General features: G+C 32.7%; 1 protein-coding gene across 1 annotated transcript in view; it reads left to right on the top strand.

Annotated features, from left to right (window-relative positions):
• LOC106457463 (regulating synaptic membrane exocytosis protein 2-like) overlaps positions 1-17,258 on the top strand; it is a gene marked incomplete at its 5' end in the record, with an annotated part of 64,042 nt that overhangs the window by 42,832 nt on the left and 3,952 nt on the right. Inside the window, 5 exons of the mRNA XM_022383417.1 lie at positions 719-896; positions 4,661-4,875; positions 5,411-5,675; positions 6,741-7,009; positions 9,909-10,065. Coding sequence (XP_022239125.1) covers positions 719-896; positions 4,661-4,875; positions 5,411-5,675; positions 6,741-7,009; positions 9,909-10,065 — 1,084 coding nt within the window. The remainder of the gene's footprint in view (positions 1-718; positions 897-4,660; positions 4,876-5,410; positions 5,676-6,740; positions 7,010-9,908; positions 10,066-17,258) is intronic.

A 17,258-nucleotide genomic window follows, 5' to 3' on the forward strand; every position in this document is an offset into this window, starting at 1 on the left:
TCACCACCCACCGCCAACTCTTAGGCTACTCTGTTACCAACGAATAGTGGGATTGACCGTCACATTATAACGCGCCCACGGCTGAAAGGGCGAGCATGTTTGGTGTGACGGGGATTCGAACCCGCGACCCGCAGATTGCGAATCGAGCGCCCTAACCACCTGGCCATGCCGAGCCTAATGAGAGTGAGTTTGTTAGCTCTGTCCACGAAATTTTGTAATGTTGAACAAATTCTGTTGTATCTAATAAGCTGTGAATAGTAAACGTTGTAGCGTAACCTGTGTAAAATACTTGTATTCGGAAACGTAAACTTTATTACATTAAAAAAAACGCTAGAGTCCGGGTTTCGATACCCGTGGTGGGCAGAGCACAGATAACCCATTGTGTAGCTTTGTGCTTAATTACAAACAAACAACATAAAAGTGTCTGTTTTGTTGAAAAAAATGTGAACCTTAACGTTTGATTAACGGGGCAATAAAAGTCACAAAGAAAAAAAAACGAGTTAGAATTATTTCTAGTTAAGTTTATTATGTAAAAATTGTAATATATATGTCAGCAATCCGCTTAAGGTATGCATTAAAATAGGTGTAATTTTTGTCGTAAATAATTGTCCGTTTCAAGTGGACAAACACCAGTAAATGTTTTAAGATACCACGTTTGATAACATTCACAAGTATTGTCTGTAAGTTTTAACCATTACGTTTACTTTTATTACTATAGCATCTCCTTGGGAGGAGCTCCGATATGACCACCAGTGGGACGAACATTACAGAGGAGAGGACTCTATTCCCTCTGCCACCAGAGGGCGACCACCTTCTATTATTCCCAGTGACCGTCCACCTTATTCACGGCGGGGAGTAGAGTACACTTCAAGGTCGTTATCCCCACCTAATAGAAGGTTACTAAATTTGAAGTATAACCGTGGAAACTTTCAAAACCGTATATCTTAATTTATATGTTCCAAACCTCTCATTTTACTAATCCGTCTAAGTTGGGTGTGGCTGAAAGGTTAGCGTACCGAACTGTAATTCTAGGGCTCATGGTTTGCATCTCATTGCCGATAAGTTGCGCTCCGTAGATGGGACCGTAGATGCACTATCAGAGTAACGATCAAATTACCATTTGATTAGAGTAGCCAAAGAGTTGACGGTGAGTGCTGTGAACTACCTGCCTTCCATCTAGCCTGTCAATTCAGAATTTGGGACTAGTGCATACAGGCCTTTGTGTAGTTTTACGCGACAAATAAGCTGATTTATCTATGTTATGGTTTTCGAATTAGAGAAAAACATGAGAAAATACGTGAATACTGTTTTATTTCTGTTTTACTGAACATTGTAAATCAAGTGAAAGATTCGGAAGTTGTTATTTCCCCGAAAGGAGCCGAAGGGCGCCTGGAGGGGTCACCTGTTTTAACCACTCGCATCACTGTACAGTAGTGTGATGTCTGTCAGTCAGTCAGTAGACATTAAAATGACGTCACATACGGGACATTTAACGTTGTAATTTGTGCTGTCGTGACGTTAGTAAAACGTGCGCATGTTATGAATCACGATAAGAATTATACACTCTGTAGGCTACGACACAGTATGACATATGAACTTCAAAAGCAAGAAATGATAATAGGTGTTACTCTTAATTTTGGTTTTAATTATTCTCGAAAAAGAGAAGACTATCGAGGACCCTGCGGAAGTACATCTAGTTAACATATTATTTATTTTATCTTAGTGATCTCATTAATCGTTCACGCATAATCATTATAGTCACAGTGCAACTTATACAAGAGTATTTATAGAGTTTTAGCGGTAGTAAGCAAAAAAACAACAACTTAATATTCTATGAGGCACCGCGTCTATTGATTATGTGGTTAATTTATAATTACTTAAATATTTAAGCAAATCGCTTTCGTTCTCAGGCATCATGAGTTGTACACGAAGGTTTATACTACTATGTATACTGATCAGAACATAACTTGGCTATTTGTAATATTTAAAGGTTTCGATTAAAAACGATATGTGATTTTCAAAGAAAAGCAATAATATACATGAAATTTTTAAATAAGTTGAAAATAAGTTTTATCAAAAGTAGAAGACATTAAGATATTTTTTTAGACTTGCTGTATTTATCTCTCTCTTGTATTAAGTAACATTTGTAATCTAAGACATATGTGTGACTTTAAATACTGTATTTTATCTCTCTTGTTTTAAGTAACATTTGTAATGTAAGACATATGTGTGACTTTAGATACTGTATTTTATCTCTCTTGTTTTAGGTAACATTTGTAATGTAAGACATATGTGTGACTTTAAATACCGTATTTCATCTCTATCTCTCTTGTTTTAAGTAACATTTGTAATGTAAGACATATGTGTGACTTTAAAAAATGCAAGAAAAAATGAATTATTTGTTCGGGCATTATAAATACTTTGTAGATGTGTTTTTCTTGTTATTGCATTGAAGCTATTACGGGGTTCATGGTGTTCGTTGTGAACGAAAATAACCTCTTGTATACAAGTTGTAGTTATTGATGTTACACGATAGTTAATCTAAGGTGTTAATTCTTCTGTTCTGTTGGTTGGGAATTTGTTTGTACAGAGTATCAAATCTCAGTAAGTGCTAATGCATAGGTGACGGAACATGTTTGAATTATGGGAGGGGTATCAACAATTGGATGCACCTTATTTGTTACGTTAATCGTATCCCCTGAATTCAAAACTTAAACAGCAACTTTCAGTTATAGTTATACAAAAAGCTGTTTTCCCAAATTTAAAATGGCATTTCGCTACTTTGTCAAAATAGGGTAGCACGTGTCCCCCCCCCCCCAGATTCTGTTGCCTTTGTGCTGTTGTATATTATTTGATGATGACGACACCTTTTAAGATACCACAAAAATGGTGTCCAACAATCCACAGCTTTGACCTTTCAGCAAACCTTGTTTTTCAAAGGAAAGGAGTGTGTTTCTAAGATAAATTGAGTATTTAAAATATACGTTATTGAGTTTGCTAAGAATGGCATTTTTAGTTCAATTTTTTGAACGTTTTTTTAATCACTTACCTGGACGGGTAATTAAATCTCGTAAAGTACTGATATAAACTAGTGCTTATAAAGACGCGTCTAATGGTATTCACAGAAAAAAAGGCGCCAAATAGCCTATAATTTTAACTTTGTTCGAGCTGAGAACGAGCCTTGCTTGTAGGAGGGAAAGAATGCGTCATTGTGAGTGTAAAGAAAGTAACTTATTATAATATGATAGTGGGTTAACCTATTAGCTCAGTTCTTAATACCACTTGATCTTGTTATCTCGTTGAATGGCTGAATGAATCCCTAAAGGTGCTGGTGATATCATTTTGTGGGATTCCGCGTTAACTGACAATGTACCTGTTTTGTTACGAAAAAGTAGGCCTTGTATTAAATTATGCTGTTCATCACTTGCGTTGATAAAATATTCTCTTTTTCCATAAAACTTAACATACCATAACGCAACAACATTTGAATTTTTTATCCTAAGTTTTTCGTTTAAGTACAATGTAACCTTTTTTTTCTTTAAAAAAAGCTTATTGGAAGCGTAAATCGTTTGCTTTAATTGTTTTTATGTTATCCTCTAGTCTACGTCGTCAGTAACGTCCAAAACGATCAATTAAGTTTTAATAGCTTTTCTTTTGCAAATTTTCTGTGTTATTTAGCCTTCGAAGCCCAGGTACGAACAATAATAAAACTATTTTGTTTTTTTCCTATAGAAAGCTTTTATTGTTAATCATAGATAACATCTAAATATCGAACAAGATATTCCCCTGTAAAACTGCTTTGTTGGCAGAACGCGTATGTGTAGAGTAGTGTTGTAATGTGTATACGAAGAGTAATAGAATGTTAGCGTATCTCGGTAGTTTAAAATAGCAGGCACGTCACCTTTATTAGTTGAAAAAAATTTGACAGGAATATTTATCGCAAATGGTTAATGATTATAAACGAATGTTTCAGAGACAAGTTTGTTTTTTAACGTTTAGTGATAATATTATAAACATAAAGTAAGAGTGAGAATTAAATATTTCAGAAATCGAAAAGATTTGACATGTGTATTAATTCCGAGATAATTAACTGAAACCTGGACTCATCCTCACTAGAAAATAGTACCACGACATTTCAGTTGATACTTTATTAAATGCCGTTTATATTTTATTTTTAGTTTAACATATCTTTGCCTGGTGCAGTTTGTAGAAATAAATACACCTTTATTCCCTTGATTTCATTATCTCTTTATTATTTCATAAGAAATACATAAGCTCGCGTTTTTTGTTTGTGTGATAGTTGTAACTAGGCCTAAAATAAATTTCTGTGATATTCTGGCCTACCATTCTCTATCTGTGACAAGTAATGTAACGGTAAGTATTTTAGAGAATTTCTTATAATATTGGTATGATCAGCCAACACCTTCTGGGTGAAGACAGGAGTTGTGAGATACATAAAACCTAGTTAAAGATTGTACACTATGAATTAAAGAATTTTATGTTTTACAAATATGATAAAACTCTATTTAGGATTTGCCATTTAGATAAGTTTGTTGTTTTGTCATATTTGTAATGGGTGTTCACCGATTAACCATACGAGTCGATAAAAACATCAAGTCTTTATGCATGTTTTTATTGTTTATTTCTGGTTGTATAAAAGGTCTTCTTCACCCTTGCACGGGAATACAATCGTCTCTGAAAGGTATCAAACTCATTCAGTAGAGAGAATCCCAACAGGAACCCCTTCTCCTAAAAAACGTCAGCTACCCCCTACTCCAGCAACGTTTCAAAAAAGTGGTGACCTAGCCCTTGATCTTGAGGATATGGCTACACGACAACTGAGGCAGAGAGTTCAAATACACAGGCGCACGGGTGGTAAGTTACCATGGATACAATATATTGGACTTTTAATTGTAACAAATAAGTTACACTATTAATTTTCACAATGGAATAAACATCAAGCATTACTTTTACTTTGAAAATATCTATGCGTATCCATTCAAAGAATTTTTATTAGCACATCGAATTGGCATATTTAAGTGTTTTACACTCACAAAAAATAAACCTATCATTCTATAGGTATTTGCCAATACCTCTGGAATGATAGGTTTACTTTTTGTGAGTGTAAAACAACTAAATATACCAATTCGATTTTCGATACCTCACTAATATAAAGACTTGATTTGGTGGTAGTGTCCAGGATCACTGATGAAGAGTGGAATTCTCCGAAACTAGTCTGGCTCACAGACACACCCCAATGAAAGAATAGACCATTCCAAGTTTTTACTTTTTGTTAAACAAATGTTTGAACAACTATATTTAATTTCATTAGCACCGCTTTATTTATTCTTTGTATTGTCTATTTTAATATTTGTTTTATTCACGGTTTTTCTTTTACATCATTCGTTAGCTGGTAGATATTCCGATGGAGAAATGTCTCCAACTCACTCTTTCGAGAAGCAGCTCCATGCTCATCCTTATAGAGGGAGCCACGCCCGTGACAGTAACCTCAGGGGCAGCCATTCTGCACCTGACAAAAGGAATTCACGTGCTGGACAAATAGCGAGTCCGGAAAAAGAAGGAGTGGAGAGTGACGAGTCTGAAACCAGCTCAGCTTCTAAGTTTAGTCTCAGCAGTGCCTTCTCTACACAGTCTAAGGGTAGCCGAACACTGAGGTATATCTAAGTGTATTGGTTATGATTTATAAGAAACAAGTGAGCTGAAAAATAGCGTTACTTAACTTTTTTCCTGCCAGAAAATGGTGAATAAAATTAATATCAAATTCTGCATTTTGAAGTGGTTTGTAAATATTATTGATGAACTTTTGAGTGGAGGTATAGCTAGATATCGTTAGAGGTTTGTTTGTTTTTTTATCACAACTTGCCATCTAGCGGCCAGATAATTATTTAATAGTCCGTGAGATAATATTTTCTGAGAAAGAAATTACTGTTAAAAAAATAAGAAAACACAGCACATATATTCTGACTTTCTAGTTATATCGGATATTTTATATACATATAGAAAGAATATGTATTGACTTTAGAATAGATTTGGATTATTATCCTTTTAACAATTATATTTATTTCAATTAGTTCAACGTTTGTAAATTTCGAGAAGTAAAATACCTTTTTATTATATATATATATGTATACATATGAATGTTATTGAGACTGTATGAGCTTATTATGTAAAAATTGAGAAAGTTAATAGGCGATCAAAGAACTGGACTGGATTATGGAGAGTAATACAGGGCACTTATAACAATATTCAACAATACAGGGCACTTGTAACAATATTCAACAATCGTACTTTAATAAACTGAATATCAACAAGGTGTAATCTCTGTGTAAAACAATCGAATCAGTTACAGACTGTCAGTACATTATACAGTTTATTCGCTTTTCTATTTTATCCGATTACGGATAAACAAATTGTAACAATATTCAACAATACAGGGCACTTGTAACAATATTCAACAATCGTACTTTAATAAACTGAATATCAACAAGGTGTAATCTCTTGTGTAAAACAATCGAATCAGTTACAGACTGTCAGTACATTATACAGTTTATTCGCTTTTCTATTTTATCCGATTACGTTTTGTGCCGTTAATAAATTCACCATCTAATTCCAATTAGTTCTTGCTTATGACTCTTGTATAACACATATTGCAAGTATGTTTCCATAATTATTTCCATTATTACATATATGACGTTTATATTATTATTCATTTGTTATAGCGAGTTTACATCGAGAATGCAGGGTTATGGACCTGTTCACCCTCCTCGGCCCGGAAGAAGAGGCCCATTAGTACAGAGTATGAGTATTGATGGGGAAAGTGATGACAAAGGTGATGGAAGCCTGTCAGACACGGCGGTTGGTTCCATTACTGAGAGGAGTGACATATTACAACAGACCGGTGGAGGGAAGATCACAAAGGGAGGTAAAGCCATCCAGTTTGTAGGACTTTCCCAGAAAAGCAGCAGCACGTCACAGTTGAGTGCTACAGGTAGCCTAATTTTCAGAATCTGGTACTTTTATTTGAGTTTGTTTTTTTTTTCTGGATACAAATGAAAGTAAAAAAATATAATTGTATTGTTAGTAAGAAGGTGGAAATATTATCCTAAAAGTAAAAACAAATGTCTTATCCTGGATTTGGTTCTTTAACTCTGTATAACTTTATATTTAACATTTTTAAGATATCCTATCACATGTTTGGAATCACATACTATTGTCATATTTTAGTTTCTAGCGGGTGCTTCTATTATCGAAATATCAAATATTGTTAGAATTATTTCTCTAATGTTAAAGAAGTACCAAGGATCTTTCATTTCTTCATTTTTTTTTCATTTGATATTTGAAATATTTACCATCATATGTATTAGGTGGATCGTATTAGATATTAATGCTATTTTCTTTCTAATTTGCCATTTTTTGTTTAAGTCCTTTTGAGGTTAGTCAAAAGTTTCAAAAGTTTGAATGATGTAAATTTTACAAGGGTTTTGAAGAAGTAGCTGGCATAAAGTTGGGGTTTTCTGGTGTACGTTTCAAGTTGACCAGTAAGTCATGTTGTTGTCAAATTAATATTATTGATGGTTATAACTTTGGATAACTGACATAGATGTGTAGCGGAATGGATGAATGTCCTGAACATTTACTGGGCCAGCCACTCTGGTTGTTCTATGTGTGAAAGATTCAAGGAGGTTTCTTTTGACACTCTCTGACAGAGTTTTAGATTATGTACAGTGTGATAAGTGAATCGTGTTTTTCACCTTTAGATAGTTTTCTTACGTGGAAGTTTGAAATGACTAATTATATTCAATTGAATTCAAAACTAATTAAATAAACATTATTCTTATTTTGCAGAAAAATGCATACAAAAATGCATTATAGTTGGCCTTTGAATTCCGACAAGAATATATGATAGAAAAGTTTCAGATTTAGTTATAGTTTGGCTTTGAATTGTGCCAACAAAATATGGTACAATATTTTCAGATACTAGAATATGGTTGAACTTTGGATTTTGCCAAGAATATATAATAGAGAGTAATAGGGTGACGACCAGGCTTAGTGCTTTAGTGAGTGTAATAGAGTGAAGACCATGCCTAGAGGTCTAGTGAGTGTAATAGGGTGAAGACCAGGCCTAGGGGTCTAGTGAGTGTAATAGGGTGAAGACCAGGCCTAGGGGTCTAGTGAGAGTAATAGGGTGAAGACCAGGCCCAAAGGTCTAGTGAGTGTAATAGGGTGAAGACCAGGTCTAGAGGTCTAGTAAGTGTAATAGGGTGAAGACCAGTCCTAGAGGTCTAGTGAGTGTAACAGGGTGAAGACCAGTCCTAGAGGTCTAGTGAGTGTAACAGGGTGAAGACCAGGTCTAGAGGTCTAGTGAGTGTAATAGGGTGAAGACCAGTCCTAGAGGTCTAGTGAGTGTAACAGGGTGAAGACCAGGCCTAGAGGTCTAGTGAGTGTAAGAGGGTGAAGACCAGGCCTAGAGGTCTAATGAGTGTAATAGGGTGAAGACCAGGCCTAGAGGTCTAGTGAGTGTAATAGGGTGAAGGGCAGGCCTAGAGGTCTAGTGAGTGTAATAGGGTGAAGGGCAGGCCTAGAGGTCTAGTAAGTGTAATAGGGTGAAGACCAGGCCTAGAGGTCTAGTGAGTGTAATAGGGTGAAGGGCAGGCCTAGAGGTCTAGTAAGTGTAATAGGGTGAAGACCAGGCCTAGAGGTCTAGTGAGTGTATCACGAAGACCAAGTGTAATGAACGAGCCACTATATATATTTCATTGTTATGAAGTAAAGACCCAGCATGAACATCTAATTAGTGAACTACATATTCATTCATTCATTGATTTTCGGATATGGGTATTGTCAACTTGTGTTGTACGCAGTAAACAACAACTTTTTAAGCTAACTTTGAATTCAATCACTGTGTAATATAATTAAAGTATGAAATATTCAAAATATTAATTTATTCTACGTTCATTATATTGAAAATGTTTTAAAAAAGATGTGTTTTGAAAGTGTATATATTTTTTTCTGTTACAAAGAAGTGATAGCAAAAAAGGTGTTTTGGACATTTTGTAGACACCGAATATTTTTATTCTATAAACATTGATTATATGTATTAATGTTATTAATGGAATGAACATTTTTTAACGAAATCATTCCTCGTCAACGACACTAACTTGGTACATAAATGAAAGGTTAGTGAATTACCAAATAAATTTCAAGATTAACCTGACCTTTATATATTTGTTTTACCACAGTTGATGGGTTTTATGTTTATCTATATTGAGTTTTCTAAACATTGAAAGATTTGTTTTACCACAGTTGATGGGTTTTATGTTTATCTATATTGAGTTTTCTAAACATTGAAAGATTTGTTTTACCACAGTTGATGGGTTTTATGTTTATCTATATTGAGTTTTCTAAACATATTATGCTAGTTTGGTATTTAGTGAACGTTTCTATATGTGCATCAAATTGTTTTTCTAAATACATTTTTTAAGCATTTTATTATATGGGACTTTGATAAATAAACAGTATTTTCTGAACCCCTGAAACCGGGATCAGTAATTTGATGAAGGTTGAAGAAATAGTCTAGATCGTTCATTAAAAAAGTAATAACATAATTTTGATTATATTTGTTTCATCCTTGAATTTTAAGACAATAAAATGTCATTAATGTTCTGTCAAAACCAAAATAAAAATTAACAACAAAAGAAGTAATTGAGCCCTTGCCTAACTTAGACTTTCGTGTTTAACGTGTTATTCACTGCACTATATTATTAAATATCGTGTTGTGGTTGAGTCAGGCTTTTGAGTGCGTTGTTTAAAATGTTTAGAGATCTTTGGTAGCGTTTCGTTAAAAATAAAAATGAATTTGATACAATTATTACATTCTTACATGTAAGGCCATCGAAAACGTTTACGTTTTCGTCGAAAGCGTACCACACCTCTGAACGTGCATCGAAGCGAAGAGATTGCCCCTATAGAGTGTCGCCATCTGGTGAATCCTCCCAGCAGTGTATCATCTGATGGAGAGAGCAGTTTGGCTGGGGATGTCCCAGTGTAAGTCCATCCCTACTGAGTCAGTTATTTGGAGGCCGGATCTCTGTAGTAATATAGCGCTTGTTGAAGCCGTGTGGAAAGCAAAGAAATAATTAAATGTCTTCAAAACTGTCTGTATAGCTTCACACGTATTTTCATCAACGTGTTTGCCTAAAAATGACAAAAAAAGAAATATGTAAATATTGTACCTAGAAATTAAGTAAAATGTATAAAAGAACTTATTACACACCATTTCAATTTCACATTTTCGTTTGACCAGTAAATTATCAAAACGCTTAAAATAAACGACTGTTTACACATACTGCAACAAAATACTGGTTAAATAACTTGCATATATAAAGCTCTTTTCTTTTGTTGTAATCAACTGGAACGATTTGCACTAATAATCTTTCTAATATGAATTTTACCCTGGTTTTCAATATAGTTCAAGTTAAGGATTGCTAATTTTTAAAATTTCATGGCACCAGTTCAGTTCTTTGAAAAAATACAATAATAAATCTTTCAATTACATGAGAAAAAATATTTATTAATAAGAGATACTATAAAACAGTTTAATAGAAAATTATTATTATGTGACAAAAACTAGTCATTTCGAATTAGAACTTGAACTATTAGTATTACTGTTTATTTTGACTTATTCAAAGAGAAATATTTATATTATCTAGCCATGAGCCTATGACTCCCTGATGGCTCAGCGGTAAGTTTTAGGGCTTATAACGCTAAAAATCGGGGTTCAATATCCGCGTAACGCACAGTACAGATAACCCATTCTACAACTTTGTGCTTAAAACACATATATACATGATATATATGTATATAGATATATCCATATTTAAAATATATATATATATATAGATATATAGATATATCCATATTTAAAATATATATATGTATATATAGATATATCCATATTTAAAATATATATATATATATGTATATATAGATATATCCATATTTCAAAGATATATATATATGTGTATATAGATGTAGCCATATTTAAAATATATATATATGTGTATATAGATGTAGCCATATTTATAAGATATATATATATATGTATATAGATATATCCATATTTATAAGATATATATGTATATGTATATAGATATATCCATATTTATAAGATATATATGTATATGTATATAGATATAACCACATTTAATATATATATATATATGTATAAATATATATCCATATTTAAAAGATATACATATGTATAAATATATATCCATATTTAAAAGATATACATATGTATAAATATATATCCATATTTAAAAGATATACATATGTAGATAGATATATTCATTTTTCGAGATACATTTTTTTTGCTCATCTATAATTGTTTTAAATTTTCACTAGTCTACCACTTGTCAGCGAAAATCATAGATGGTAGTTTTCTTTGCTTTCCATCTAACGACTTCAGCAGGGCTTTTTTTTTACCGCTAACACCTACCTGTTCATCCCCATTTAAGTTTGTTTCTCTTCATGCTTATTCCTCAAACCAAATTATTTCTAAATTTCCTTGCTCATGTTATTTTTTATTTTATTATTATGTCAATTTTTTAGTCTTCCTTTCTCAATATCTTTCACCTTTCAGCCCTTATAACCTTTTACACTTCACAGCCCATTAACTTTCAAAACACATTACGATCCGCTGAGTTGTGGTCGCCTCCAAGGACTGCTGCACAATAAAACAGAACCATAGCCACTGTATATTCATATGACTTTGGGTTTGAAAGCGTTATATTTTAAATTCATCTTTATTTGTTTGCCCTAGCACTTAGTAGCATCATAATTATTTTGATGCGAACCACAAATACAATTAATCAAGGTTATAATGGAATACGTTCAAACTGAAGTGCTGAAAAAGATAGCCAGTTCCTATGTGATCTGCCCCCGGTGGGACAGCGGTAAGTCTTCGGATTTAAAACGCTAAGATCAGGGATTCGATTCCCCTCGGTGGACACAGCATATAGTACAATGTGGCTCTGCTATAAGAAACACACACTAATGTGATCTGCAGAATCCTGTTGTTGGTGTTTATTTCAATCTTGAAATCTCGTGGTTCCTGTGTTATTAAAAGTGGAAAGAAACGATAGCTTCTAGTTATGTCCAGTGGCAATATGGTTGACCCTAGCAACTGATTAAATTTTGGTTTAACCTCATAATGAACAGGCTGTTTTTAATCCAAGAATGATTTTCAACTAGATGACATCTGCGGAGCATGTCAAGAACTCATACAGCCTGAAGAGATCTAGTGTATCGCATCATACGACAACAATATGGAACAAAGTTTTCATTTTTGAATACTTCCATCGCTTAATACCACTTTTGGATTAAAAAAAAATCTTTAAGAAGACATACTTCGCACCGATCCAGTTATCTTGCTTGACCTGACCCTTTATGGAAATTCCGCACTATCAACAAGTATGTAGAAAGATCCAAGAAGACTGTGCAATTCAATCCGGGGTTAGTTTTTGTTTGGTGAAATATGCCGTTTTTTGTTTGTTTTTTTTCAGGATATTTTAGTGAGGCCCCCTCTAGTTTAATTTCAAGGACGACAAAGTTCCTGTGCATGGACTGTTATATATCTTGTTTTTACAGAAGATTCTGGTAGGAGAAGTAATGGTAGTCTCACGGGATCTTTAGTTTCACACCAAAAATCGCCATTATCTAAACAGACAAGCGGAGATTCCTTGACCAGTAGTGTTAACAGTATAAACAGTGGGTCATCCCAGTAAGTAGATTTATTAGTGTTTTTAGGTTGCTTGTTTAATTTATTTTGTTGTTTGCTTGTTTACAGAAACAGTTTATTTTGTAGTTATATTCCTTATCGTAGAAAATGTGTGTAACTAGAATTTGGTTTACGTAAAAAGTAGCTTGAAAAGTAAGATGGTTTATTAAACTGGGGTTTTAGAAACGTGAAATATGTCGCTTCGTTTTGAAACTAAATTCATCGTGGTTTTATACTCGTACTATTTGAATTTAAAACAATTGTTTTTACTTTACTTTACGAAGAAAGTTAAAATATACACTGCCCTGTCGGAAGTATCTAGACATGTGAACGAGAGTAGGTTCCAGTTGTCACTAATATTATCCTTGAATTTAATAACTGCTTGTATCGTGCGAAGTATGGCTTCCATCTAGGTCCTCATAGCTCTCTGATGTGATCTGGCAATGTTGTGTAAAGAGCTGTAACTTTTCGAATTAACCTCTTTAGGTTGTCTCATAGATATTGTATAGTATCAACAGATCGCATCCAGAAATTAATATTATTACTTTGAAGCCAAACATAAGTCGTACATGCTTTGTTATACTATCTTGCTGGAACAATTCATATTGGACTTTCTCTAGATTTTGTTGTGCTGATTGGAATATTTTGGACATTGCATAACTAGATTATTAGTGAAAACGACCACAGTGCTCCATAAATAATTAATTTAATCCAAACAATGTTCCACCATTACGGCTTCATTCTTATCGTGTCGACTTGTTCTGTAAGAGTCCTGATGAAGCAACTTTCAAACCATGATTATAATCACTGGAACATACTAGAAAACCCATGTGCGAGGAAAGTTGTATTTATAAAATTATCGCAACGAAATGATATCAATACGCGCAGTGAAAAAGTTTTTCTTTTTGGGTGTGTGTTAAATGTTTCATTCAAAAATTCTAAAATATGAGGTAAAATCATTATATTGTACAGTAAGATCACCGTGGATTTGTTCTAAAATATGTTTCGCAGTTCTAAGAATTGAATTTTTTTTGTCACTCTAGTTGCGCTCTCTGCAGCTGTGAACTTTTTTTTTATAAGTTGTACTATCGCGTTTCTAGTGTTCTTATGCGATGTTTAACACGCGTGGCTGAGTGTTAAGACAGTTTCACGAATAGGCTTCTCATACTTACAGCACCATATATCATCTCTTCTGTTAAATGTGCATAATTTATGATTTGTTTTTATTTTTTGCATCTTCACACACTTCAGCATCACTAATCTACGTATATGATGTGTATACTATATTTTTATTCTCTGAATTCCCGTGCTGAACAACTGGCTGTCCAGATACATCTGGTGGGGCAGTGTGTTTTACAACAGATTAGTTCCGTAAACATCTGTATGTGTACTTTTATTTCCATTTATAGTTCGTATTTCAGACTTTGATATTAATTTATATGATAAAGAATAGCAATGTTTACTGCATGGTTTCTAATTTTCTGCTTTATCATAACGCTTTCGTTTTATTTATTTGCTTGGATTTAAGAATCGTGTGTTTTAACTTCCGCATCTTCACTGCAAGTCATGATGCGACTTCCAACAACGATTATAATCTCTGGAACATTCTCGAGAACCCATTTATAAACCTTGATACACGAGGAAACTAGATCTATTTCTAGGATTTTCACGAAGGAATTAGATCACTACGAGTACTGGAAAAGTTTTCCTTTGTGTTAAATCCTTTGTTAAGAATTTCTAAAATATGAGATAAGAACATTAATTATATGGTAAAATTTAGTATCCTCGTGTAATAGATATTATTTTTTCACGAGTATTTACTGCATGCTGCTTGGCAACTCAACTGAGAAATAATATCTGAACCAATGGATCATGTCAACTTGTGTTGTAAACCTGTCAATTTTTTTTTCACCCCTGAGGAATGGCAGAATTTTGTTTCTTGCTTTAAGAGCGTTGTATCTTCTTGATAGGCTCTGTCTCATTTCGTTTTAATTACAGGTTGTAAATTTGTATTAATATTTTTACTCTTACAAAATCTCTTCTGGTGAAAATTTCTGCACAACCAAGACGAAATTATCTCAAAGAGTTAGTTGTAGATAATCCAGCGGTATGGTGTTTAGCTTAAACGGCTCCGTTTCTGGAGGATCTACAGTTTCCAAGATGATACAATGTTTCAGAGTTTTAAAGCCCTCAAGGAAGTTGGTATTGGAAATCTGCACATTTTACACTTTTATTCCTACACAAAAAAGCCAATTATTTATCCCCACCTCTATCTTCCACCCTCAATTCCACTATCCAAAGTTTCTTGTGATGAGTTATTTTACATATTGTACTTTCAGTGTTTTCACAATTCTTCCTATTCCTTCTTTTGATGTGCTGTTTGAATTTTTTCTCTCTCTATTTAGGTTTGCTATGAATTCAGATATCAGATACTTACCTTTTCTATCAGCTTTTATTGTAAAGTTGCAGTTACGCACCTGCTTTACATAACAAGACATCTGTTGTGGTGTTGTAGTCAGGCACCTACCTTGCTTAGCAACGACAGCTAAAGTGTTGTGATGTTGACGTTGGGTACCTGTATGATGTAGCAAAAAATACAATAAATTATTCTGGTGTTAATGGTTTTCCAGAAAGATCATGCAATTGTTAGATTAGGAATTTTATTAAGTTATATAAATAGTCACCATGGTGAATAATTGAAGTGTTAAGTTCTTTTGTTAAGTTAACGTCCTATTGATAGTAGCTTGGTTTTGGAAGTTTGTATATATATGTTGATCAACAGATGTGATTAAAGTTTATTATCATGCTCCTGAAACATTTGTATGTGTGTCTGTGTACATATATATATGTATATTCTGTTGTATATAGCTTTAACTTTGAATCAACTGCCATAAAAAAGTTGTTTTTTGACAGTTATTCATTTCTGAACTTTATAAACAAAATGTTTAACTATGATTTGGAAAATTTTCAGTATTAATATATGATAATGATCAGTATGGCTTATATAGGTATTTGCAGTGGCGTATCTATAATATATAGGTGGGGTAGCCAGATCAACTGCCTCAGGGGGTTCGTCTTGTCCAACTCAGTCCCATATCTTTATTTAGCATTCTTGTAATAAAACTTATAAATAATTTCAGAAAATGTGAAGCCTATTCTAGTGCTGATATGTTAAGAAACTGGTATTTTCTAACCAAACAACAGAATATCAAACCACAGAAACTAACATTTAGAATGTTCTACCAGCTATCTTCACATTTGGAGCGTTACTGTGAATAAACAGTATAATGTTTTATGTCAGATACTAAAGCATCTTAACTGTTTGATATATAACCACAGAAGAAGAAGAATTCTAATAATATATTCAATTTTCTAACATGTAAAGACAGTTAAGCATTTGATATAGAACCATAGAAGAAGAATTTTAATAACGTATTCAATATTCTAACATGTAAAGACAGTTAAGCATTTGATATAGAACCATAGAAGAAGAATTTTAATAATATATTCAATTTTCTAACATGTAAAGACAGTTAAGCATTTAATATAGAACCATAGAAGAAGAATTTTAATAATATATTCAATATTCTAACATGTAAAGACAGTTAAGCATGTTTTATATAGAACCATAGAAGAAGAATTTTAATAACGTATTCAATATTCTAACATGTAAAGACAGTTAAGCATTTTATATAGAACCATAGAAGAAGAATTTTAATAACGTATTCAATATTCTAACATGTAAAGACAGTTAAGCGTTTAATATATAACCATAGAAGAAGAGTTTTAATAATATCTTCAATATTCTAACATGTAAAGACAGTTAAGCGTTTAATATAGAACCATAGAAGAAGAGTTTTAATAATATATTCAATTTTCTAACATGTAAAGACAGTTAAGCGTTTAATATAGAACCATAGAAGAAGAATTTTAATAATATCTTCAATTTTCTAACATGTAAAGACAGTTAAGCGTTTAATATAGAACCATAGAAGAAGAGTTTTAATAATATATTCAATTTTCTAACATGTAAAGATAGTTAAGTGTTTTATATAGAACCACAGAAGAAGAATTTTAATAATATCTTCAATTTTCTAACATGTAAAGACAGTTAAGTGTTTTATATAGAACCATAGAAGAAGAATTTTAATAATATATTCAATTTTCTAACATGTAAATACAGTTAAGCGTTTAATATAGAACCATAGAAGAAAAATTTCAATAATATACTCAATTTTCTAACATGTAAAGACAGTTAAGTGTTTTATATAGAACCATAGAAGAAGAATTTTAATAATATATTCAATTTTCTAACATGTAAAGACAGTTAGGCGTTTAATATAGAACCATAGAAGAAGAATTTTAATAATATATTCAATTTTCTAACATGTAAAGACAGTTAGGCGTTTAATATAGAACCATAGAAGAAGAATTTTAATAATATATTCAATTTTCTAAC

Source organism: Limulus polyphemus, unplaced genomic scaffold (assembly GCF_000517525.1).
Source record: "Limulus polyphemus unplaced genomic scaffold, Limulus_polyphemus-2.1.2 Scaffold335, whole genome shotgun sequence".
Classification (NCBI taxonomy): Eukaryota; Metazoa; Arthropoda; class Merostomata; order Xiphosura; family Limulidae; genus Limulus; species Limulus polyphemus.